The sequence below is a fragment of the Gossypium arboreum genome, chromosome 5 (assembly GCF_025698485.1).
Source record: "Gossypium arboreum isolate Shixiya-1 chromosome 5, ASM2569848v2, whole genome shotgun sequence".
Lineage (NCBI taxonomy): Eukaryota > Viridiplantae > Streptophyta > Magnoliopsida > Malvales > Malvaceae > Gossypium > Gossypium arboreum.
Window position 1 is genome coordinate 8,525,276 of NC_069074.1, and position 24,713 is coordinate 8,549,988.

The 24,713-nt window shown below is 33.2% G+C and overlaps 2 protein-coding genes across 2 annotated transcripts; one reads left to right on the forward strand and one right to left on the reverse strand.

Annotated features, from left to right (window-relative positions):
* Window positions 1-546: 546 nt before the first annotated feature.
* On the forward strand, window positions 547-10,280 carry LOC108483089 (uncharacterized). The gene is made up of 14 exons (XM_017786298.2): window positions 547-961; window positions 1,063-1,467; window positions 1,564-1,839; window positions 2,055-2,189; window positions 2,303-2,428; window positions 3,046-3,090; window positions 3,184-3,288; window positions 3,505-3,647; window positions 3,739-3,862; window positions 5,473-5,547; window positions 6,629-6,994; window positions 7,119-7,211; window positions 8,226-8,376; window positions 9,610-10,280. Exons 1-14 carry the CDS (start codon window positions 752-754, stop codon window positions 9,849-9,851), a joined length of 2,496 nt encoding a protein of 831 aa, XP_017641787.1. The 5' UTR covers window positions 547-751; the 3' UTR covers window positions 9,852-10,280.
* A 1,175-nt stretch (window positions 10,281-11,455) lies between these two features.
* On the reverse strand, window positions 11,456-24,372 carry LOC108480524 (potassium channel SKOR). Its single transcript, XM_053028748.1, has 15 exons — window positions 24,130-24,372; window positions 23,977-24,023; window positions 23,536-23,827; window positions 20,409-20,633; window positions 19,823-19,886; window positions 18,801-19,140; window positions 17,762-18,057; window positions 16,782-16,862; window positions 16,378-16,476; window positions 15,761-15,982; window positions 15,391-15,579; window positions 13,765-13,840; window positions 13,366-13,660; window positions 12,599-12,720; window positions 11,456-12,001 (listed from the first exon to the last, which is right to left on the reverse strand). Exons 3-15 carry the CDS (start codon window positions 23,775-23,777, stop codon window positions 11,760-11,762), a joined length of 2,493 nt encoding a protein of 830 aa, XP_052884708.1. The 5' UTR covers window positions 23,778-23,827; window positions 23,977-24,023; window positions 24,130-24,372; the 3' UTR covers window positions 11,456-11,759.
* Between the last annotated feature and the right edge of the window lie 341 nt (window positions 24,373-24,713).

The following is a 24,713-nucleotide window of genomic DNA, read 5'->3' on the forward strand; positions in this document are numbered from 1 at the left end:
AACCTAAGGTAAACTGGCACAGTGTGGTTGTCTCTTGGATGGCTACTTTGGACAGATTACCAACTAAAAGCAAAGTGCGTTATAGAATATTCAGGGAATGCCTGTTTTGCAGCGAGGAGACCAGAGATCGGTTGTTTTTTGGGTGCAGAAGCTCAAAGCTCATACGAGGGAAATCCTTTCAGTATGCAATTTTAATATAAATGTAAAAAGTATATAAAATTATATTTAAAAAATCAAAAAATGTAAAAATTTAAATCTAAAAAGTAAAATTAAAAAATATTTAAAATTATAAAATTTAAAAGAAATAAAGAAAAATATGAATAAAATTTTGATTTTTTCATTTAATATATCAACAAATTTATAAATTTATCGTGCTATTGGTGAAATTTTCAATTTTAAAAATAAAGACATCTATATTATTATTTGATTCCTTGATTGAGTTAATTGAATAACAAGTAATTCACGAAATGATTGTTTTTTTGCAAAGATTATTATCACGATAATATTTGAACGTTGTAACTTTCAAAAATAATTTTCTTAATAAATATATATTTTAAAGATAAATAATATTTTCTTTTGGCAGGAGAATAAAAAATAACATTTCACAGCGTTTTCATAAGGGGGAAAGAGAACACATTCTAGCGTTCGCTTGAAGACCATGTTGATTAATCGTATGTTATTATTTAAGTCTTATGAAAATTGTCTAAATTAAAGGAGAAGAGGGAAAAAAAAAAGGAAAAAAGAGAGGAAAATGGAGGAGTTTGAGAAACCACCAGTTTCCATGGAAGAAGACACTGAAATGGAGGAGAGCGATGCTATTGAAAACCCTAAAGCCAGTCAGAAATCCAGCAGCGATTCGGAGTCAAGCGATTCAGAAGAGGAAGCAGATCAGAATGAACAGCTCTTAGCCCTAGAATACGAGCTCTCCACCAATCCTTCCAACTACGATGCACATGTTCAGGTAAACAGTACTCCTCCTCCTCCTTAGTTAAAGTAAACGTAAACGTATTTTCCTGCTACTACTAACGCTACTATTTCCTGTTATTTGATTTGATTTCACAGTACATAAAGCTTTTGAGGAGAAGTGCTGAAATAGAGAAACTAAGAGAAGCAAGGGAAAACATGAATACGCTGTTTCCATTGAGTCCTGAAATGTGGATGGAATGGGCCAAAGACGAAGCTTCTCTTTCTAATGATTCCAATTTCGAGTCAGTCGAGAAGCTTTACGAGAGAGGCATCTCTGAGTATCTGTCTATCCCGCTTTGGTGTGAGTACCTAAATTATGTGCAAGAACACGATCCAAAAGTGCGTGATTGTTTAGCTGATGGAATTTCGAAGGCAAGAAATCTGTTTGAGCGAGCTGTTACTGCCGCTGCTCTTCATGTTTCTCAAGGATCTCAAATATGGGATGCATATATCCAATACGAGCAAGCTATTTTACTAACGATTGACCAATCTGACATCCAGGTCTCAGCATGATACCTTTTTCTTTACACTCAGATACATTTAATCATAAAGAATTTGTTTTTGAGTTGGACTGCTAATCATCCGTTCCTTGTTCAGGCTAAAGAGAAACAGGTCCAGCGCATACGGAGTATATTCCATCGATACTTGTCTATTCCCCTTGCTAGCTTGAAGTCTACTCTTCTAGCCTACAAGGCATGGGAGGTGGAGCAAGGAAATTCTCTTGATGCTGAACCTGGCGATGTTTTAGGGATTTCTTCCCATGTTGCTTCGGCTTACCAGAAGGCAGAGGAGATGTACAATGCCCATGTACATCATGAAGAACAGATTACTAGACAGGATATATCTGAGTCTGAAAGGTTTCAACATTACATGGTATACATATCATACTCTAAAATCTCTATCGTGTGGAAATTCTTTTATTTAATACTGACTTTGAAGTCAAATTTGGTTTCTTCATGTATTCTTTAAGGCACTGTTTCTTGTTTCTTATGAGACTGAAATATTGTTCTTGCCTCTTTACCCTATTGAAGTCTTGGCTTTAGCATCATTCCGCCTGGTTAAATTGATTAATAATTCATTTGTTGCAGAGCTACTTGGATTTTGAAAAATCTTTCGGTGATCCAGCCCGAGTTCAAATTCTGTATGAACGTGCCATAACTGACTTTCCTGTATCAAATGATCTCTGGCTTCACTATACTCACTATCTTGATAAAACCTTGAAGGTTCTTGGTTTTACTTTCTCTTATTCAATTAACCATTAAAGTTCTTGCTTTTACTTGTTATAACTTCTAATTGGGTTTGCCATACTAGAAATTATTCTTGCTTTTCCTTTTAGGTGGGAAATGTTGTGAAGGATGTTTATTCGAGGGCTACAAGAAACTGTCCCTGGGTTGGAGAACTTTGGGTTCGCTATTTGCTGTGTCTGGAGCGTGGCCTTGCTTGTGAGAAAGAGATATCTGCTGTATGTTGTGTTTTTCAGAGATTAGTAACTCTTGTCTCTGTCTGGACTACATTATAATGTATCAAATAGTTGTTCAAAGTCTGATCTTCAGTCATCATTGTAGGATAACATATAGCTTCTGCATATAATACCTGAATTTTGGCTTGGAGCTCTAGGAAGTTCTTAAACATCAGTTGACCAGGGAAAAAATGCGTATATATATTTTGTTTCTGCTAGTCAAGCATTGCGGTAAGGTTTACTATGAGCTCAAAAGAAGAACATAAAAATGTGGAGAGAATTTATCCAGCCCTATAGAAACATCAGTTCAATTTCAAAATCGCCTATGTCACCTTTTGAACATGCTGTGGTCTCAATGTTTCCATCATGTAATATGATCTTATTTCCACATCAAAATAACCTGAATGCTATCACGTTTTCAGGGTAATTTAGGGCAGTTCGATTTTGGTAGTTTGCTTTGGAACTATTAGAAGTTTTATAATCGCCTATAATAGTTTCAAGATTTTTGAAAAGGAAATTTCCTTGACATGTTTGCAATGAGTAATGTGTAAAATACTTTTATTGTTTTATGATTCTATTTAAGGTCGTTTAATTGATTTTTTTCCTTAAATTTATTTCAGGCCTTTGAGAAGTCCCTTAAATGCACATTTTCAACCCTTGAGGAGGTATGGATTTTTTTTTTTTAAATTGTCCCTATTTAGACTTCATTTGATACTGTTCATGTGTTTAATAGTTTTGACCTCTTTTGTGTGTTCTAGTACCTCGATTTGTTCCTCACCCGAGTAGATGGCTTGAGACGTAGAATTTCATCAGCTGGTGGAGATGGTGTGTTGAACTATTCAATGATTAGGGAATCTTTTCAGGTTTGAATGCATACTTTTTCATCTCCGTATTTAAAATAACTTTCATAGTTAAGCAAGTGTTATTGAAGATTATGAAGCACATTGAAGTATAGTTCTTGTTTTGAGTCATTTTAATTGTATGTAAAAGCATTTTGGAATTCATGGTCTTCTTGATGTATGGGCTTGCAATAGGTCCCTTTTGTATGCTTGAGTCTGACACTGTAGTCTCTCTTCCAGCAAGCAGCGGATTACTTATCACCACACATGAAGAACACTGATGGTTTACTGCATTTGCATGCCTATTGGGCCCGTTTAGAGCTGAAATTGGGCAATGATTTAATTGCAGCTCGTGGTGTTTGGGAGAGCTTGCTTAAAACTTGGTTTGACTTTTCAAAGCTTGCATGCATTATTGTATTGTTATTTTAAATACCTGATGTTTCAGAGGTTTCACGAATGTATCCGTCTGTGCAGTGGTTCAGTGTTGGAAGCATGGAAAAGTTATATAGCAATGGAAATTGAATTAGATCATATAAATGAAGCCAGGGCCATATATAAGAGATGCTACAGCAAAAGATTTAGTGGAACGGGTTCAGAGGTACATTTTCCATGTTTAATGTAAATATAATTTGTATGACTGGATTATGTTCAAATGTTTGCTCAGTCTTCAGTTCAGTGGGTTGTTAAAATAATAAATTGATGTATTTTCTATCTGCATGGCAAATATTTATGTTTCCTTTTTTGCTTTTTTCCCTTCTTTTTACTTTTCTTACTGTTGACTACAAGGCAGAATGTGAGAATATAAGAAACATGAATTTGGAACAGCATTGAAGTTTTTAGATCATATATAGTTTTCCTACTTATTGTTTAGTTTAACTTGTTTACTTTTGGGAAAAGGTGTTAAGGTGCTCACAGTAACGTGGCAATTTAGAACATCTCTGGGAAATGATGCCTATTTAAGTTTTTTCCCTGGGGCTAGAAAATTAAGAGGTTTTAGGGTTCATGGAGATTAAATCTTCAAAGGGCCAGAATTAAAGGGAAAGGTCGATGGAAGTTTTGTGCAGCAGGCGAATTAGAAGAAAGAACTTTTTTTTTTTTTAAATTCATGTGCTTATGCTTTGAACAGTTACTGATAACATTGTAGCAAGAGAGGGGAAAGGTGAAGGACGAAATGTGCTTCTGGACTTCATTCTTAGTAATGAGTATTCGCATTTCTTATAATTTCATTGATAAATTTCTTAATAAAATATAAAGGCTCTTCCTAGACCTCTAGTAGTATGATTTTTAGTTGGCAACTTTCTAGAGTGATTTCTGGAAGGATACAAGCTAGATAAAAATGATGCCCAAGTTACAGGATGCATAAAATTATTTCCACTTTGCATAAAATGGCCAGAAACTATGAACTGAAGTCCTAAATTGCTAGTATTGAAAATCCATATATGAAAAGTAATTTTCTTCTTCATTTGTTGTATCGATTTTAATTGTAAACTATAGTGGAGTATATCACTGTTTACTTCTATGCCCAATATGAAGTTGCACCCTAGGAGCCCACAGTAGTTTTATCTATTTGAATGTATAGCAGATTGTGTCAATGCTCATGGAAACCAGAAAACACTACGAATCAGATTTAACAGATGACAGCAGATATCATTCCCTTTTTCCTTTTCTATCATATGGAAGTCAAAATTTTCTCAATTTTAACATTGACTGTTCAATCTCTAGTTGATGGTATGATGTGGAACTGATACTATACTAGACTTGTTTATGCATGCGCATGTGTATATGCCTTAGTGTGCATGTGAGCTTCTATATGTGCATGTGTGTGTACGGGTACAAATGTTATGAGATAGAGCTATAATTCATTTTAAGGCCATAGATCTAATATTCTTCTGTGTGATATGGTTCATTTTTTTAAGTTTTACTCTTCTTGTCGCTGCCATCTTTTTTAAGCTTAATTGATTTTTTTTCTCTCAACTGATATAGCCAACAACCTGTCTTGGTCCTTTTTTATAATTTTATAGTTAGTCTTGCTACAGTGACTATGATAACTTAGAATGGTTTACTTATATTTTTAAGATGAATAATATCTTTTGGGATTGTAATTTGTGTTGGCTCTTTTATGCCGTACTCCAGAATTTTCTTCTATTGCATTATAAGTATCCTTTAAATTAGATGATATATTCCTGCCTAAAAAACAGAATCATTCAGGACATCTGCCATTCTTGGTTGCGCTTTGAGAGGGAATTCGGAACACTGGAAGACCTCAACCATGCTGTGCAAAAGGTACTGAATTTTACTTTTTTTTCCAGTTCTGCTGCTCATGTTGTTTTGCTTCAGATAATTAACACATTTCCTTTTACAAGTATGGAACTCCACTTCCTTGTAGATGGGTTTAAATTCAATTCAATAAATAAATATATACTAAGTAGGAAAAGGAAAATACATTCTGGAAGTTGTCAGGAATTTAAGAATTTTATATATTGGCTAGCTATTTTTTTTATTAACATCAAAGTTTCTTAGGAAGGGTAGGCAGTTTAGTCAACAAAGAAGCAAGTGTTGTATTACTTCATCTTCGAAAAAAGAATACGTACTGTGGAGTAAAAATTGAAATCTTAAATCACCTGCTTTCTCCATCAACTGCCCTACCTGCACAACTTCGTTAGGTGATTATTCTGTCTACTTTCTAAGTCCATTATCCTGATTAATCCACATGTATAACATTTTTTTATTGCATTCGCTACTCATTGGCTAGGTGGAGATTTGCCATTAGGTGTGAAAAGGATGATAGATCTGATCTAATTTTATTATGCTACCTTTAGTAGTAACATGCTGCAAATCATGGTTCCATTAAAAATTCTCTACTATTTAGTCTTGAACAACAGTATTTTATTTACTTACTGAGTTTCAGGGTGAAGTTTGAGAACATATTTTATCCCTGTTAAACAAAGATGTACTGTGCCTTTTAGGTATTTTCTTATTTAGTGAAAAGTTACTAGACTGGATTCTGTGTTTTCAGTACTTTCTTTCCCTCTTTAATGTGATGCCATTAACTATTTATGTTTCCTTGATATTTGTTGGTCACGGATAGTCAGTTTGTAAGTGACTTATGCTTGTGAAGCTTTATGATTTGTTGATCCAAATCTAAAAGTACCCTTTCTTCTGCCCTTGGAAAACTACCTTTCATGAGTCTGAAACATCATTTTATTACATTTTTAACATCCTCTTGTACTTGCTGTATGCTTAGAAAATTCACAATATTGTAATGTCTGGTTATGTTAAAAACAAAGTGTCATCTGGTTGATGAATAGCCCTGTCTGCCTTTAGCAAAGTCAGAATTACTCTTGTTTTCCATACCATTTCTCAGGTTACTCCTCGTCTTGAGGAGCTGCAATTATTTAGGTTACAACAGGAATCTAAATCTTTCACTGGAGCAACAGATCAAAGAGAGGAGACCCTTAAGAACACATCTCGTGAGAGGAGGAAATCAGGTTCAAGTGCAATTGATGAGCAGCCTCCAGCTAAGTGGCAAAAATATACTTCTCAAAATAAGAAATTGCACAAGAAAGAGAACACACAAGGGCTGAACTTAGCTGAAGCAAACGATGGGGAAGAGAAAGAAGGCAAGGTTGAGAAAAAGGTAAATGAGAAACAGATGAAAGACACTAAGAATACTACATCAAGATTATATAAAGATCAGTGCACTGCATTTGTATCAAATCTTAACATTACGGTAAGTAGGACCCTTAATTTTGCTGCTCTTCTACTTTTTATTCAAATAAATGGATAGACTTGCTCTTTTCTGATATTGTTTACTGTTGGATGTTTGGATGACAAGTTTATGTTTTTGGGAGCAGGCAAAAGACGAAGATCTCCATCAATTCTTCAGTGATGTTGGGGGGGTCACTGCAATTCGAATTCTGCATGACAAGTTCACTGGAAAATCAAGGGTCTGCCTCCCCCCCCCCCCCCCCGGGAGAATGTGTACTTCCACACACATGCACATGCTTTGTTTTTTTGTTTTTGAACTGCACATGTTACAAAAGACATGGGAAACTAGCTGCATACGTTGCTTACTAGAAGTCAGTCTGGTGCTTAGGCTGAATTTCTATATCACAATCTTTCTTGAGTAGTATAAATTATGTCCTGTACAGTTTAAGGTCCTTTATGAGCGAGTTTTGCTGTCTCCTTTGGTAGACTAGTCTATGGCACACCCATTTTGTGGTGACATGAAACAATTAATAATAATATTGTTAGATAAATGTTTAAAAGAACATAAGAACCAAAGTTATTTGAAAACATAAATTACTTGTTAAAGAAAGATAATGTGTAATAGAGAAAAGTAGGAATGCAACTGTCATACAGTGTTGAAATAGAGAAAAATAGTAAAGTTGTAAGTTTAAGAGAAGAGTAGATTTGAACCATATTTTCTAAGAAAGTGAAAGACTATTATATCCTAAATAACTTGTGTTTTATTAACTGGTGGTTCTTTTTTCTTTTCTTTTTTTTGCCTTTTTTTCAACTGAGTTGGTGTTACTTGCCTAGTTAAAGCAACTTGGTCAGGGGTTTTATTTAGTATAGTGATAACTTTCCCTAGGAGGAATATTGTGTTTAAACAATCTCAGGCTTTCTTAGTATTTTGCATGCATCATTCTATGATAAAGAATGTCATTTCCTACTGTTTGTGTTTAGTTCTTGCATTCACAGCTGATATGCTCCACCGAGCTGTCTCAAGCATTCAGCAATGTTAAGTAAAGTCTAATGGTTTATTGTGGGATGATTAATAGACTATGATTCTCTATGGATATTATTAGTTATATGTCTATGATGGTATTTTCATAGTCTAGAAAATTAAAAATTTTCAATGTTTTAATCTTTTTCGATGTGTTTTACATAATTTTAGAGCTATTTATCAGTCGTATGCTCATGTAGTGATGCTCTATACCTTTTATTGAATTTTGAAGGGACTGGCATATGTGGATTTTAAGGATGATGTACACCTTGCTGCAGCTGTAGCGAAGAATAAGCAAATGTTTCTTGGAAAGAAGTTGAGTGTTGCACGGTCAAATCCAAAGCAAGGCAAGAGAGAATCCCTTGCTCATACTGCACCTGGTGGTAAGCAGAAGGGATATAATTTTACTCTCTCCTTTCTCTCCTTAGACTTTTATTTCCATTTGCATATACATCTCAAGCTATTGATACAGATGCTTAATTTATTAAATGCATCGCAAACCTTTTCAATGTGCAATGTGTTGTTTGCATGAATATTTGAATTCAAAATTGAGAATATTCATTCCTGAAGGCTAGTATGCCTGCAAAACATTGGAAATAAAATTCCTGCTAAACAAAATTGGCTGAGTGAAAATATTTTTTGCCTGAGGTTTGATAATTCCTGTCCTCTAATTTTGTCATATTAGAAAAGCCTCCTAGAAGTGCAAAAAATGCCAGTTGGCCATAAGCCTAACAGTTGTTAAGGTAACGTGATATCTTTCTGGAAGGGCTTATCTTGGTATTTTAATTTATGAGAAACTTGAGAGGGCTTATCTTGGTAACGTGATATCTTTCTGCAAGGGTTATCTTGGTAAAAATCATAGAATAGATATCCGAAGTTATGTTTCTATTTTCTTTTTGAAACTTACCTTTAGGTCTCAATCCCTTAAAAAATAGAAAATCCCATAAGTGGCGTGGGACGGAGATCTAAAGGTATGTTTCTTCTTCCTTTTAGTTCTTTTGTGGCCCCATTGTTAAAATTTTCTTGCCATATCTAATTGACAACCCTTTCAAAGTATTCTAAAATGAAGATTTTCACTTGTGCAGTTAGGGCTAGTTCTTCCATCTTTAAAAGTTTAGAGCTTAATTTGAGTCTTCCTACATTTTAAGGGTATATATGTTCAAACCATGTACTTTAATCAGACTGTTGTGGAAAAGTATGTCCGACCTCTTTTGTATATGCTGGTTCTTTTCTGTATTATGCTGTAGTATCAAGTCCAATGCCTTGAATTAAGGCAGATGGTGCATTTTTTGCTAGGTATTTTCTTTTTATTTGTATCACATTTACATTTATTTCTCTTCCTTCATCTATTTCTTAAATTACTGCGTCTGAGACATATTCAGACATAAAAGTATGGGCTATGGTTCTCCAAATATATGTAAAAACTCAGCACAGCTTAAGCATACCTGTATCTGACACTAACCCTCCAGTCTGGATAACGTGTGTCACCCTTCGTTTTTGTTTTATCCTAGTTTTACAGTAATAAAAGTTTGCTTCTTTAGTGTGTGGTTTGCTGTATCCCCCTTAGCTTGCTTGGTTAGTCTCAGATTCTAATGTTTTCTAAACTGAAATTGCAGAAGAAGCTAGTAATCAAAGTGGAGGCCATGGGAGATCTGTATCTAAAGAATCTGGTGAAGATTCAAAGGGATCTAGAGGTCGTAAGCGCGTTGAGAACATCCAGCTCAAAGGGAAGAACACATTTGCAGTGCCAAGAAATGTTAAACCACTTGGATGGACTAACAAACCTGGAACCCGGGAAGAGGAAGATGAGAAGCCAAAATCAAATGATGAGTTCAGAAAAATGTTTATGAAAACCTGAGGTTCACTCTCAAGTTTCTGGTTAAGATCAATGCTCAGAATGAATGTTATCCTAGTACAAATTTTACTAGCAACACACCAATTTTTGTGATAATTTAGTTGTGGGCTTTTAGTAACCTATTAGGTCAAGGCTGCTATATAAATTGCTAGAATTAAATTTGGTTCTGAAGGTTATCGATGTCTTTAAGGCTCAGCCCATCCTTAGTAACGGCTGTATATTGGTCTTTTCCTTTATGTTTACACATTTTGTTGAAGATCGTCTACTGTCTTTGAAACATTTTGCAGCTGGGTTTAGGGTGGGCTTCTAAAATAGGTTTTTCATCTTCAATGACACAAACAAATTAAACTACAGCTCTTGGCTTTGATTTAGTAGCGTTGAATATTTATATGAAAAATTCCGTACCGGGCGGTTATGTTTGTTCTGTGTAAATTCGCGGTGATTTACTCCTATCAAGCTATGTGATTCCATGGTGGGCAGTATTGTTTGTTCTGTGTAAATTCACGGTCATATGCTATTTCATTAAGATAATAAGGTTGCAGAAGTTATTCTCACAATTCTTTTCAACATGACAAGAGAAAGCGTTGAAATTGTTAACATTTGTGCCTATGGTCCCTGTATTTTTTAAAATTAGGAATTTAGTTTCTCTACTTTTTAGATTTTAAAATTTTGGTTCAACTATTAACACATTAAATTTTTTTGGTTAAATTTGTTGTGACATTTTGAAATTAAAAAAAAAAAAAAAGAAGCGAAATTACTCACTTGGTAACCATGTAATTAATTTGAATTTAACAAAAAAAATTATCAAATATTAACAGTTGGATTTGAATTTAAAATTTGAAAAAGAAGAACTAAATTTTTAATTTTTGAAAAATACAAGGATTGTAGGCACATTTTAACCTTTCATAAAAGAGAAACACTTAAGACTAGGCAACTTTGCGTCGTATATGTTTCATGAAACGGTCAACTAGGTGATGTACTAGAAGGATTATCTAGTGCCATATTCCAAAAATCTACTAACAAGCCTCGAATGCAAAAGAACTTCGCATCAGGTGGACGATTGAAAATATGCTATAATAAGGTTGTAATTAGAAAAGAAAAGTTGGCGTTGTAATTTTTTAGATTTTTTTACGTTGCAGATCCCGATTTAGTTTCCCAGTTTCTCCTTTCTAAGTCAATAGTGGTTACTCTATATATCCTATTGTATTCCAACTTGAATAAAAGTGATTTTCCCTTCTCTTCTAACCTGTCAAAATTGCTTCAGTAAAAACTACAACACCCTTTTATCCACGCGGTTCTGATAGCCAAAAACTACAATGGAACAACTTACCTTCTGCCATGAGTTCCATGATGCTTTTTTTTTCATTTATAAATAAAACCAAAATCACAACTATATTTTATTTCAAAGTAAACTCAGACCACCATTCATTGGGATTCCAAGCTGTTGCCATATTCCTGTCTTTTTTTTTTTGGGTATAAAATAATAGTAGTCGAATTCCTTCGCTATTTAGAACCACCAAACCAGTCGCATGCTAATGTTAAGAATCAATGCAGCAACCTTTTTATTTTTGGTATAAAAGAACAGAAATTCGGGATAGGAGAAGATATAAGAAAGAACTCAGATTTATTGGATGTCACCTCCTAAAAGGGTGACCAACTAGAAACTTAACATCTTTACTAACAGCTAAATCATTTACAAGGGGAGACTGGACGTGGTACAAAAACAAAGCGGTGACATTGTTTGTAACTAAATCACAATCGCCAACTTTACAAGAGAACAGCGGTTAAGGCTCCTTGTTTGACACCATAATGACTAAAGCTACCCTATTGATATAATCCCCCCCCCCCCCCCCAATTTTGTAAGGTAATAGAAAAGAAAAAAAACTAAATCAAATGACCATATCTGACCAGCTAATGCGTTCCACCAATCAAATACAGCTTTTCTCCATCATTTATCATGTCCACATCAAGAATTTTACCTCCATTTTCAGTTAACATACAAGAAGCACCTGCTAAGTCTAGCTGCTCGGCGGCAGTTGTAACAAGCGCTTCCATTGTGTGAGGAACCCATAATACAATTCCATGTCTCCTCTGATCTTTAGCATCCCAGGGGTGGAAAGGAAAAACCGTACATTTTTTTGGGTGTATTTTATCTGGATTTAGCAACAGAAAACTGTCATTAGTGCACAACCAGAGATTAAACTGCAAACTTTGTAGAGGATAAATTTTAAAAAATAAAAAATCAATTGCATATTAGAGCCAAATTCTGAACGTGGAACAGAAAAAAATCAAGCTTTTACTACTGAAGAAACTAATAGGTAAACATAGACGCGGACGATGAAAGCAAAGGTAGAATCATATGTTAGGAAAAGATGGTAATAGAGGTGGAAGTAGAATCATCTCATCCCTGATTTATTTTTCCTCTTAAGTTTGATAGTATTTCCATTTGATAAATTAATCTATTACTCTTAATGGATCTGAACCTGGCACTTAGTAGAACCCTGTGGGAACTTCGGTGTCCTTAAATTCAGTTTGATTTCTACTCAAAATGTTAAACCATGTGGGACAATTCTCAATCACTTGTTTACTTTATACCAGTCAATAAGTGGTCTGAAAATAAACTATAGTCTCGGTTTTACCAACTTTCTGTCAAAACACAAGAATTCATTGTTGTAAGCAAGCTATGATCAGTAAATGACGGGGTCATGTGAAATGCAAATTAGAATGTGGTTACACAGGTTCAGCAATACCTGTAAATTCTTTTGAGCAATGAGGGAGTTCTGATAACTGAGTAGATTTTGCATCTTCCAGTAACTTGATCAAATTCTTGTTGCCACACATCCGGGCTTCATCAAGTGGAGTGTTTCCCCATCTGCACAGAAAGGCATAATTATTGGAAAAACTCGACATACTGAACTAATGCAAATGTCTATGACGTATGTCAGTACCCTCTAAAGACCTAGAAGGAAAATAAGAATAAGAGTAAATAGAAAATAACAGTGAAAAATAACAGTTCGGTTAACCTATAAAAGTAAATACAGCAGAAATACCAGAAAACAGACAACTCCACTAAAATCAAGCAATCAGAAATACATCTAAGATTTGTGGCTGACAAAATAGCTGCATACTGAATAGTCAAACCATCTAGTGATTACTTTATAGAAAATTATGCTTGCACTTGGAATTTCATATGCTCACTTCTGAAGTATTCATACGTAAATATTATAAACAACAACGAATTGACAAAGGAAAGAAAAGACTCATAGGGAAAAATAAGGGATGATAATTTATAAGCAAATATAGACAATCGAATAAAAAATGCAATAAAAGCCATGTACTAAAACGTCTGAACAGAATGCATACGCTGCAAGGAAGCTAAAATGGTGACATATTTAACTATTAATCCAAATCCAGATAGAAAGCAGACAGCATAGCTAGAAACAAATAATCTCAGATGAATAAGCTAAACATTGATCAAATTCATAAATACCAAGTGAAATCAATGTCCCAAAGGTACCTGTCTTTGGAAAAAACACTAGCCCCAGCCTCTATCAAAAGCTTTGCCATTATATATAAGCCCTCAGAGGCAGCTACATGAAGGGGGGTTCGATGGTCGTAATCTCTAGAGTTAGGATCAACTCCATTAGACAAAAGCCTTCTCAAAAAGTCTGAGTCCCCCTTTGCCACTGCCGTACACAGATAACTACCAGCATCATCTATGTTTAAGGAAGCTCCTTCTTTAATTAGTAAAGCAGCAAGATTGTCGTGTCCATTTTTTATTGCTTCTAGCAAGGGTGTATTCCCGAACTTATCTATAGAAAAATTTAATTTATTATCACAACAGAAGATCAAATAATAAAGACTAGAGTTTAATTAACCGAAGTAGCATTTTAAAATATTTATAAAAGATAATTACCTTTAAGATTGATATCTACCGGATGTCGAATAAGGAAACTTGTAATATCTTCATACCCTTTCGATGCAGCAAGATGCTATTTAAAACAAACAATTGGTTTTAGATAAGACCTTTATTTCTGCCATTCATTTGTAATGTGGCTAAAGAGCTATAAAATTACCAAGGAAAAAATAGCTCTCTATACTCATTTGCAGCACACTTTTTGTCTAAACAATTTGAAAGATGCTGCACTTATATGCAAGATAAAATAGCTGACTAAGCTAGAAGGCTCCAGTGGTTTATTCATAGGCTCCCTAATCCTGATGAGGTTCTTCATGATAATTTTGTATTCCATGGCTAAATATCTATGCCCGTTATAGAGAATCAAGCACTTGAATGAAAGTTAGCTTTTACTGCAGTTTTGTCTTGAAGGAAAGTGGAGACAAGACATACATGTAAGCAAAAAGAGAATTTATAAGACTCCATTTGCTTATATACAACTCTTCAAAGCATAAAGTAGGTGAACTATATAGTTTACCACCATATTTAGGAAGTTGTATTAATTTGCGATGGTTTATAATCCTCTATATTCACTTTTCCTTGCTTACTTGGCAGTCTATCTCATATGTCCCAGGCTCACATATCCCTGTAAGATCCCTCAGAATTCCTCCATAAATTATACCTAGAGAGCTATTTAAATCCTTATGTCATACAAATTAATCTACAGGTTGTGTTTTAAGGCATGCTTTTGTCATAGAGGAAGATGGATACAGTAATTGTTATGAGCTAAAAGAGAACACCCGTAGGACATGACTTGTGCACAAGCAAATTTTAAGAGTATATAATAAGGAACCCATGCAATTCAACTTAACGTTGAGACTAATTGCACAATATATTAGCTAAAATTTGTGCTCACCAGCTTATTGCAAATCCTATACTTGAGGTTCTTATATCTCATTCTCACCTTATGATAGCCATATTTAGGCATTGCACATATGTCTGATCATGACTAGGTAAAACACCCTGCACTTGGGACCAGCAACCATTGAATTTAAGAGCAATGCTACAACTCTTTATACATAATAGAGCAACTTGTCTTTGATGGATAACTTAGACCAACCACAATTTAAGGAGTTGAAAGGTTGAACCAAATGTAACTGACGGTTCTGGAGTTTTATAAGGCAAATCTGAACTAGAAACCATCTCAAGGATGTGGAGAAAAAAATCAATGGACGTGAATATTTCTAAACTAGGGAACTCCTTTTAGCAATCTTCAAAATAAGTAAAACACAAAATACTGAAATTTAAGCCGTAAATGTGGAGTTTTATATTGCAAAGAAACGTACTTCTATAATGCTTTTACAGTTTTACCATGTCTTCCATTTGTTTTTATATTCAGTACTTGTACAAGTACAGGATTTTCTTTAAAAGTTAAAGAATGATAAAAAAAGAATAAAGTTAAGCATCAAATAAAGTGCAAAAACCTATAGGTATGGTGACCACACGTACTAGATTTTTTAATTTGGCTATCACAATCATGACTTAGACCATAGAATGAACAATCATCACAATCATGACTTAAGACCACATGTATTAGAACAGACATTTGAAGATCAACCTAAAAGCTTCAGTTCAAGTCATGCTTACCAAGGGAGATCTTCCATCATAATCGGTTTTGTTAGGATCAGCTCCTGCTCGTATCAAACTTTTGAGCTGATAAAAATCTCCATTATATGCAGCACAGTTCACCCTCAAAGCTAGCTCAGCTTCTTGTCTTCCGATGTGAAATGAGATGTCCGATTCCAGTTGCTTAACTCGGAGATTGGATTCTTTTCCCTGAAAATTAAAGTAAAATGCCAGTCCAAAATTGTGTTAGTCAACTCTTGTCAGATTTATATTCAAATGAGTTGCTGATCAAACGATAAAACCCAGTCTGCATATAGATTTCTCCGATAAAGCCAATAATAGGAGCAGAAACACGGTAAAAAACAATACAGATATGAGGAAACAGGACTACCTCCAAAAGGTTGTTCAAAACTTTCCTTCCATCATAGAAATATATCTCGAGGATATTTGAGAATGATTGCTTATCCAATCGCAGAAGCCTACATAATTCACAAACCCGAACTGTATAAGGCTGAGGGATGTTGCAGAGAATAGAAATTTCTCCAAATGAGCTATTGGGTTCCAGAAGCGAAACAGTCTCTTCTGATCCATCTTCCCCTATAGCAATCCCCTCCTGTACAAAGGTACTGTGGGTTAAGCATCATTTAATCAATTTATAAGAACATTGAGATCAGATTTCAATAAAAGTCTACGGACTGCATGTAGAAAAGGTACAACAAGGTATTGAGCAAAGAAAATTACAATGACGGGCATGAAGAAGCATATTTATAACATTCTGTGGCATGGAAAATATTCGAAAGCCAATTAAAGCAGCTAAATACCAAGTGAAAAGAGCAGAATCTTCAGGTTAAGAAATACATAATATGGTTCACGCTTCCAGGAAATTTTTTTAGAAAAAATGTATTAGGAGATGTCTAGGAAAAGGTACAGGTAAGGAAATAAAACAAAAGCATGTAACCAACGAGATGTATTTTAATGACCACGCAATAAAAGCATAACAAATCATACCAGCACACCATGACAGACAAAATAAAGTTGATCCACAACATTTCCCTGTTCCATTATTACTTCTCCTGGGAGAAAAAATTCTTCATGGAGTCTAATAACCTGCAAGATCAAAATAATCAAGTCTTAACTTTATAATAACAGTTATTGCTTTCCGTTCCTCTTTTCCTTCTTTTTTATGAAATTGTGAAGGCGGAATGTAGATACAGCAACAGACAGAACAAACATTTGATGGCTTTTTTTTTGTGATATAAAAAGATTATCAACAGCAAGAGACCATTACTTTGAAAAAAATGATATCATGCTGCTTCAAATAATCATTTGGAACAGCACTCCGGAAGAGCATTATTTCAGAAAATTTTCATTTTAATCAACTTGCCATCCATTATTTGAGAACAGACACTTACAATCTGATTAATAAACTCTGAAGAGCATTCCTTGAAAAGAGATGCATTTTCAATGTATGGCAGATATAAAGATTGGGAAATCTGCAAGACCAGAAACGGAATAGAAACCATTTAAGGAAAATAATAAAGAATAAATATATTGAATACTAGCGAAATACCAATGAAGAAAAGATCCAGAAAGATAGATATGATTGTTATCATGAGTTGAAAAGAAATTATTCTAGTCACTATAAATGACAGTCTATTCTCGTCGCAATATTTCACCCACAACTGAGGAACAAAGGCTTTGCAACAGTTTAATTCGTGATTGGAACAACAGATCTATGGATTGATCTAATAGTTCAAAAACCAATATCAATATAGAAGAGCAAGATAATTAATTTTGCATTGAAACAAGTTATTAATCTAATTTATTAGTATAAAAAAAAGGTTGTTTAACAAGAACAAAATTGAGGTAGGTGCTTCCATTGAGATCTGATATACGATAAATACCACATCTTAATAAAGAGATGGTTTTGTGTCAGCTTACATCCTAACAAATTATTGAGAAGATATATTTAGAGAAATGCTTCAATATATTTATGATTCCTTTATATTGATGTGAAGGATCTTATATTGATCTCGTTAAAGGAGCTCAACGCACATATCAAAGGTAGTGAGGACAGATTTTGGTGTAGAGCTCTTTCAACTTTCTCGACACTGGGTATGGGTTGCCTCCTCCTTAATCTCAATTCACAAGTAAGCAGGAAAGAAAACAATGGACAATTAAAAAAAATCTTCTGAAAGTTTTGTGGGAATTTCGCTGCATAAGAGAGGACATTTTACCTCTCTTTAGTAGCTGGTTATCCAATATTGGAATTTCAGAATTTTTATCCACTGCTTTTTCCCCCTTATTTTGTTTCCGCTGAAAATAGTTTCTGTGCTAACAGAAACAATAAAAAAAAACAGCAGATTGCAATTGCATATCATTTATATGTTACCTTAGCTCTGATAGAGATGGGAATATCCTGAAGAACGGCAGCCTCAGTGTATGTGCTTTCGTACTGTAAACGCAAGTGGCCTTTGATCTGATTACGGAGATCCCTATCAAGTTTATTTCTGTTCATATACTTAATAACATCTGCCATTTTATCTCTGAACTTCTCTGTCTTGGATCCTTTTACTATTAACGCTGTCATGTTACCAATGAGATAGGCACCAAGAACCATGTCAAAGGAGACATATATCATTATGAATATCATTTCCCTCATATTGACTGCATGTATGTCTCCATAACCTGTCACAGAATAGCAGATTAATGAAGAATGAATTTAAGACCAACTGAAAAATATATATGCTGCAACCGTTATAGTATATAGATTATGAACATTAGCAATTTTAGGTGAACATAAATAAACACTGTTTATGGAAAGTTCATTCGCAATTAGAAGTCACATATATATTTCTGTATAAGAATATCAAGAACAATGCATATCACCATAAACATGATGAAGCGACAACCATAGGATATCAATCCTCCAGCAATGTCAATTAAATCAATATAAAAGTAAATCCCTTGTGTCTGCAACGTAGCCTACCTATACCAATCAAAGCTAAAGAAAAGTCCTAAACTTCTTTAATTTCCTTCAGAAGTATTTTCTTTTTCTTTGAACGGTTTTCCCACAGAATTGAAGTGTCCCAGAGAATAAAAGAAATAAAATTGCTCCTAATAAACCTAGCAGCAAATCTATCTTTCCTCCACTTCCAGATAATTCTAATAATATGATTCCAAAGAGAAACAATTTTCTTTCTTACCTTAATCTTGATCATCACATATTTAATTTCAAAATGCATACTCTTTCCACGCTATTTGATTAACTGAGAACTTTGAGGCCCCAGGTGTTCTGGTTTATTAGTTGGATAGTTCAGTTCAGTTAGTCATTCAATGATTTATGGATGTTCAACAACATTTACACTTTCAACATAGATAAAATCAGTTCAGTAATATGCAGGATAAAGTAAATTAAATGGGTTACTTACCAACTGTAGCCATTGTGACAATAGCAAAATACATTGAAGTTGTGTACCGCTTCCACAAATCAATTTCTCTGAAGCTAGAATAACTATAATCTCCCAACTTTAAGCTTCCAATCCATGTGTATCCCTCTTTTTCACGAGGCAGTGTGGTAGCCAAATAGTAAAAGATACAAGCGGCTGTATGTGTGCAATAGAGTTCAACAAAAATAAGTTTTATAATCCTTGTAAAAAGATAATTAATCCGTATATCCTTCTCCATCTTTCTGAAGAAAGCCGTGACTTTGTGAACCCGGTATAACCTAATCCACAAGAGATACCTCACTTCTTCTTTTCTTCCAGAAGCCTGCTTGAAAGAAATTTCTCAAAATGATTATCAAAATGGCGACAAAAACAAATATTCAGCTTGAAGTAATCATGAAACCCTCACAGTTTCCATCATATCGCCATTTCATTTCCTGAAAAGATCTCATGCAGGGTATGTTTTAAGCTATCCAAGAGGAATAGTTTTAAGGGAACAATGCATGAACTATTTCAAAACTTTTGCAAGGCATATATGTTGAAAACTTTATCACAACACATATAGAATACTAGAATTTATTTGTGGAAAGTAATGTGTCTAACATGCTGCATATGGATAAAACAAATTTTAGAAATATACGAAGAAAAACCAGAAGGCCGTAAAAGAGAGGGAGCTTGTAGGGTGTTTTGAGGGCCAAGTGGCAGGATCAGAACCATTTTATAGCTCAAATGTAATTTCAGAATTAATACAACAGCTTTCCTAATTTTACCATTATCTTCACGATGAAAATATAATCAGAATAAACATTTTATTTCTCCTTTAACACAAAAACATTTTTTTAAAATATACGCAGAAAAATGTTGATAGCACATACATGCCCGATTTCATATGCAAAGAAATGCAAGACCCCACAAGTTCTTCATTATTGAACGAGATGTTACGAAATCGTCAAACTAAAGGAAAAAACCTGAGGAAATGAGGCATGGGTGGAGGAAGAAAGCAATACCTTGTAGATTATATCCCAAGGCATACAACCAAGTAAATCAATGAGAAAACTAGATTTCAAGTACCTGCAATGACACAATAGGGAATACAACCAGCACAAGGCTCACTAGCAAATCATCAGAGTGATTTGAAGGATTGCAAGTGTGAAAATAAATAAATAAATAATAACACGATGAATAGAGGCAGTGCCCACCACATTAGTGCTAGAATTTAATACATCTTTGTGAAGTAATAATTGGTATCCACTAGCTTGGATGTAGCCATACAATATAAACTTACAGCATAATAAAGCAGCTTTAAATGATATTATTTCCTAAAAGTAGAAGTAGAATCTACTTTTTGAAATGAGCAAATGAATTCTGACTTATCCTGTTTTTACTGGTAATTTTTGTTGATCACTTGTTGCTAAAATGTAAAAGCGAGTGGTGAGAAAAGTAAGATCATACTTTAAAAATTACTTTTCAGAAATCTCAAGCAGATAGTTAAAATGAAAGACGGATTCAAATTATAGACATTAGATAATGAAGGGAAAACATAAGAAAAGAGAAGCTCTTATCTTTTAAGAGCATAAGAAAATAGTAACTAACCGAATAGCAATAGAAGTTCGCTTATAGACCATTCTGTAGGTCTGGGGGTCTCTATAGGCAAGGAAGAAATGCAAAATAATGTCGAGAAGGAAAGCTATTTGTCCTGCAATGTCTAGTACAAAAAGATTTTCTGGCAATCCCCTGAAGAATCCAAACTCGAAAGGAGTAAAGAAGGAAGAGTACAACGCCCATATTAGTATGAACTTGGTCCATGCTCGATACCACCTGCATTATTATACATATTATAACATCTATCTTGTGTCACTCAGCAGTTAAAACAATCGTAAAGGCAAAACACAAAGAAAAAGACAAATACCCTTTTGGTGAGGAAACAAATTTAATAATGAGACTTTAAGGTGTAAGGAGAAAATTGAGAAAGAGTTAGAGTAGGCAGAAAAATGTAAAAAGTAAATTCTGGGATGTTGTTTCAGAATCAAACCTATAATTGAATTCAATTAATCTAATGCCTTTCTTCATACCAAACATCTTGATTAAGGATTTAAAATTGAGAACATAAGAAAATTTAATATTTTCAAAATTATTTAATATTTTTAAATTTTTATAAGGATAAAATAATATAACTTTTATTTTTAACTCTTACAAATAGAAAAGTGAAATAAAAACGTTTTTCTTCTATATTAAGTATGATACGAAAATTATTTTATTTTCTCTTTCATCTCGTCTATTATCTCTCTATTTTATATCACTTAATCAAGCAAAACTTCAAACTGGCTATCTATAAAATTGCTATTTATACCATCTGGTCGATTAATCTGTTTCTATAAAATTGCTATTTTATAATGATTAGCAATCATTTTTATTTATCACTTTCACTAATTAACTTCCATTTTTCTTTTCTGGTCCACACTCATCTATCTATCGGGTAATGTCATCTTTATGGTATTACTGGTATACTTGTTTTAAATGTTGCTTATAACAAATCAATATGCATAGGGAAAAAAAATTTATACTTACGAGAAAATGGGGTGTTTTCATATATTCATTTATTTATTATATAATTATTCAAAATATTACTTGCGAGAAAAAATTTTAAACTTCCGATCTAATCTTAAATTACTTTTTAATATTTATTTATTATATGAAATTAATATTACTTATTAATATTACTTTTCACTTTTTAATCTTAAAATTTTAAGTGATGGGATTTTAATTTATCATTAATGATCATCTAACGTGGGCTAACAATGAATATTATAATAATCCTTTTAAGAATAATTTAATCTATTAATTTAAGGAAAGATTAATCTAAACTCTAACAGTCCAATTTTTAAAATATTGAGAAGCATAATTGATATTTCATACTCCAATCACCAATATATAAAGAATCGAACCCAAGATATTGATTAGATATTTAATTTTTTAGTTCAACCATTCTCATTAAATTACAAATTAATTTTGAAAAAAAAAGATTTAACTGTTGAATCCAATTTTCCGTCGATTTTTTTGATTGGTTTAGCATCACCCTGACTCTTATATATCTGTTGGACCGAACATGTTATCAATTTTTATTCGACTGATCAGTTCGATTATTTATTCCATGCAAATCACTTAGATCAATGGAAAAAAAATAGATTCATAAGTGATACAGAATTCATAATTGATATATACAGTCAAGTCCCAAAAATGTATTTAATTTGTCGGCAATAGCAGGTAGCACTTTGCAATTGCCATGTGATCCGACTGTCAAGCAAGCAACATTATAACTCATAATATAAAGCACCACTTGTGAAAATTGCACTTATCAAGTTAATTTCTTTCGGTCAGTACTACATTCATATAAAAATTTTAAAATATAAATATAATTAGTTGTGATAGTTTTTTTAAATTAAGTTAAAGAATTTATGCAAGGAAAATTTATTATATTATTTATATATTTTTCATTTTAGAAAGGACTATTCACTTTTTAGTAAAAAGATTAATTTCATAAGTAGAATTTAATACATAATTCGTGTTTGTTTTAATTTATTTTTAATTTTTAAATAATTTTTTAAAACACATGAGGATATTTTACTTCACTTAACCGTGGACGAAATATTTCCCCCTTAAAAAATCAAATTTAACTACTGCTTTTACATTATACTGTTTTAGGGTTAGCGTCACAGTCAAACCGTGAGGCGTGGTAGTTAACTTGGGTCGACTGTGACAAAAGTTAGTGTTATTTAAGTTAAATAGAAAGCCCCCCATCAAATCCAGCAAAATGTCCTGATAAGGAAAACTAATAAAAAAAGGACCTACCAAAACATTTGAGCCGTCGATTCATGTTAATTTTAAAAGTCAAAGCAAGTGACCACGACAGCTTGGACAACTGTGACACAGCGATTAAACCCAACTACATTACGCCACGGGTAAGACAAAGGCCGGAATGACGGCTGCTCTCTCCTGACGCCACAAAATTTTACAACTGTACCGTTGTTTTGTTTTCTTTTATTTATGCTACGTCTTTTAATAAACTAAAATCAGAAAAATGATATCACAATCTAAACTATATATTGTTGAGTAATTATTTGGTTAATGAAAATTTTCAAATTTTGTCAAATGTTTTTTTAATAAAATTTAATTTATTTACAAAATAAAAATTTACACCATCAATATATCAAATAATTATTTTATATAATTTAATTTTTAAAGAATAATGTTTTTTTCAGTTAATGAAATTGCATTAACTTCGTAAACTCAATGTAAAAGTGATAAAATTTTAAATTATAAAAAACATATATTTATATAATTTTTTAAATTCCATAAATGTAACTTATAAATTCTAAAATTCTACTTATAATATATCAAATATTTTCCTTATAGAATTAATCGATAATTTTATTTGAAAATCACTTTTATCTATTATTTTTTCATTTTAAAAGCTATTACTTGCCTCACCATATCTTTTTTTTCTCAATCAAGAAAATCGATTTATTATAACTTCATAAGAAATTACTTTCATTAAAATAATTAAATCGGAGATTAATGTCTTTCAATTTTTATATTATAACTTCTTAAGAAATTACTGGATTTGTTTTGAAAAATTCAAAACCATTATTTTTATTCTTATTTAGTGTTCAAATTATTCATTCTTGTAATAATAATTGTAGATGAAGGGATGGACGGTTACCTGTTATCGGGATGAATAGGGCCATCGGAGAGGTCTTTGATCCCATTGAGTACAGACTGCCGACTTAAATTCATCCGAGCACGAGCGGCGACCAATCCAAGCTCATTAGCTATCAGATTAAATCTGCTTCCTCTCGACGATTTGTTTCCTTCTCTGAAGTCCTCAACCTCGTACTCTTCCTCATTCGCCATCGTAGCGCACCTCTCATCTCTTACTCTTCTACTCCTCCCAATGTCTCCCATAGCCGCCGCGCCAGCCACCGATCCAACAGGTTCAATGCCTTTGCCGTAATCTGTCCACACCATTGTTACTTTCTTCATTAGTTGAATTATCACGCCGTTGCATCACAATTCGAATTCCATAAAAAATCATACTAAACAACAACCACCAACAACAAAATCATTCTACCGAAAATACAAACTAAAAGTTAGGAGGACTAACCGTAGACGTTGGCTTTTGCTCGGTTAGATGAAAAACGAGAAAACGGCCTGTTGATCTCGAAGTTGGAATATTTAAATGGATTATTATTCTAGCAACTCCCTAACTTACGAGCAGATTCATATAGATTACTATTTCAGAGACTCCTCAACTTACCAACAGATTTCTGTTTTGCTTTGTTTTTGGTGTAAAAACAGAGAGAATTGGAACAGCTTTTCGGTTTTGGGAAAAAATGAAGAGTTCGTTGGATTTGATTGTGTTGGTAGTAAGGGTTTTGTGCAAAGAGGGCAAGATACTGGTCACCAGAATTTATACGCAAAAGCTGTCCCTTTTTCCCTTTTTTCTTTTTCAAAAAAGTTTTCCTCCTTTTACCATAGCCATAAATAACACTGAAATAATTTTAAAATGGTTACTGTTGTAGTAATACAAATACATGGCTGACGTGTTCGCGAGAGTTTAGGCGCCCAATTTATTTATTTATCATCTTACGATGCGTTTTTCTGGTCGCTGCGGAAGGATAAGGGCTTCAAAATTTTTTGAGGTGTAAGATTCAAATATTAGATTAAAAATATTTTAATAAATATCATATAAAATTTATTATTTGTTTTTATTTACTTAAAATTTTATTTTTAAAATATTTATTAAAAGACTTTAAAATTACAATAAATATCCAAAATCATAAAACACATCTCATTTTATCAAAATAAATCAAAAAATCAAAACCCTTAATTATATGCAAA

Bases quoted from the DNA above. Each gene is read 5' to 3' on its own strand.
- LOC108483089 (XM_017786298.2), top strand. From the start codon at position 752: ATGGAGGAGTTTGAGAAACCACCAGTTTCCATGGAAGAAGACACTGAA. The intron at 1,840-2,054 runs GTATACATATCA...CATTTGTTGCAG, and splicing joins AAAGGTTTCAACATTACATG to AGCTACTTGGATTTTGAAAA. The intron at 2,190-2,302 runs GTTCTTGGTTTT...TTTTCCTTTTAG, and splicing joins ATCTTGATAAAACCTTGAAG to GTGGGAAATGTTGTGAAGGA.
- LOC108480524 (XM_053028748.1), bottom strand. From the start codon at position 23,777: ATGGGAGACATTGGGAGGAGTAGAAGAGTAAGAGATGAGAGGTGCGCT. The intron at 19,887-20,408 runs GTTAGTTACTAT...GTGTCATTGCAG, and splicing joins CGAACTTCTATTGCTATTCG to GTACTTGAAATCTAGTTTTC. The intron at 18,058-18,800 runs GTAAGTAACCCA...ATTCTGTGACAG, and splicing joins TGTCACAATGGCTACAGTTG to GTTATGGAGACATACATGCA.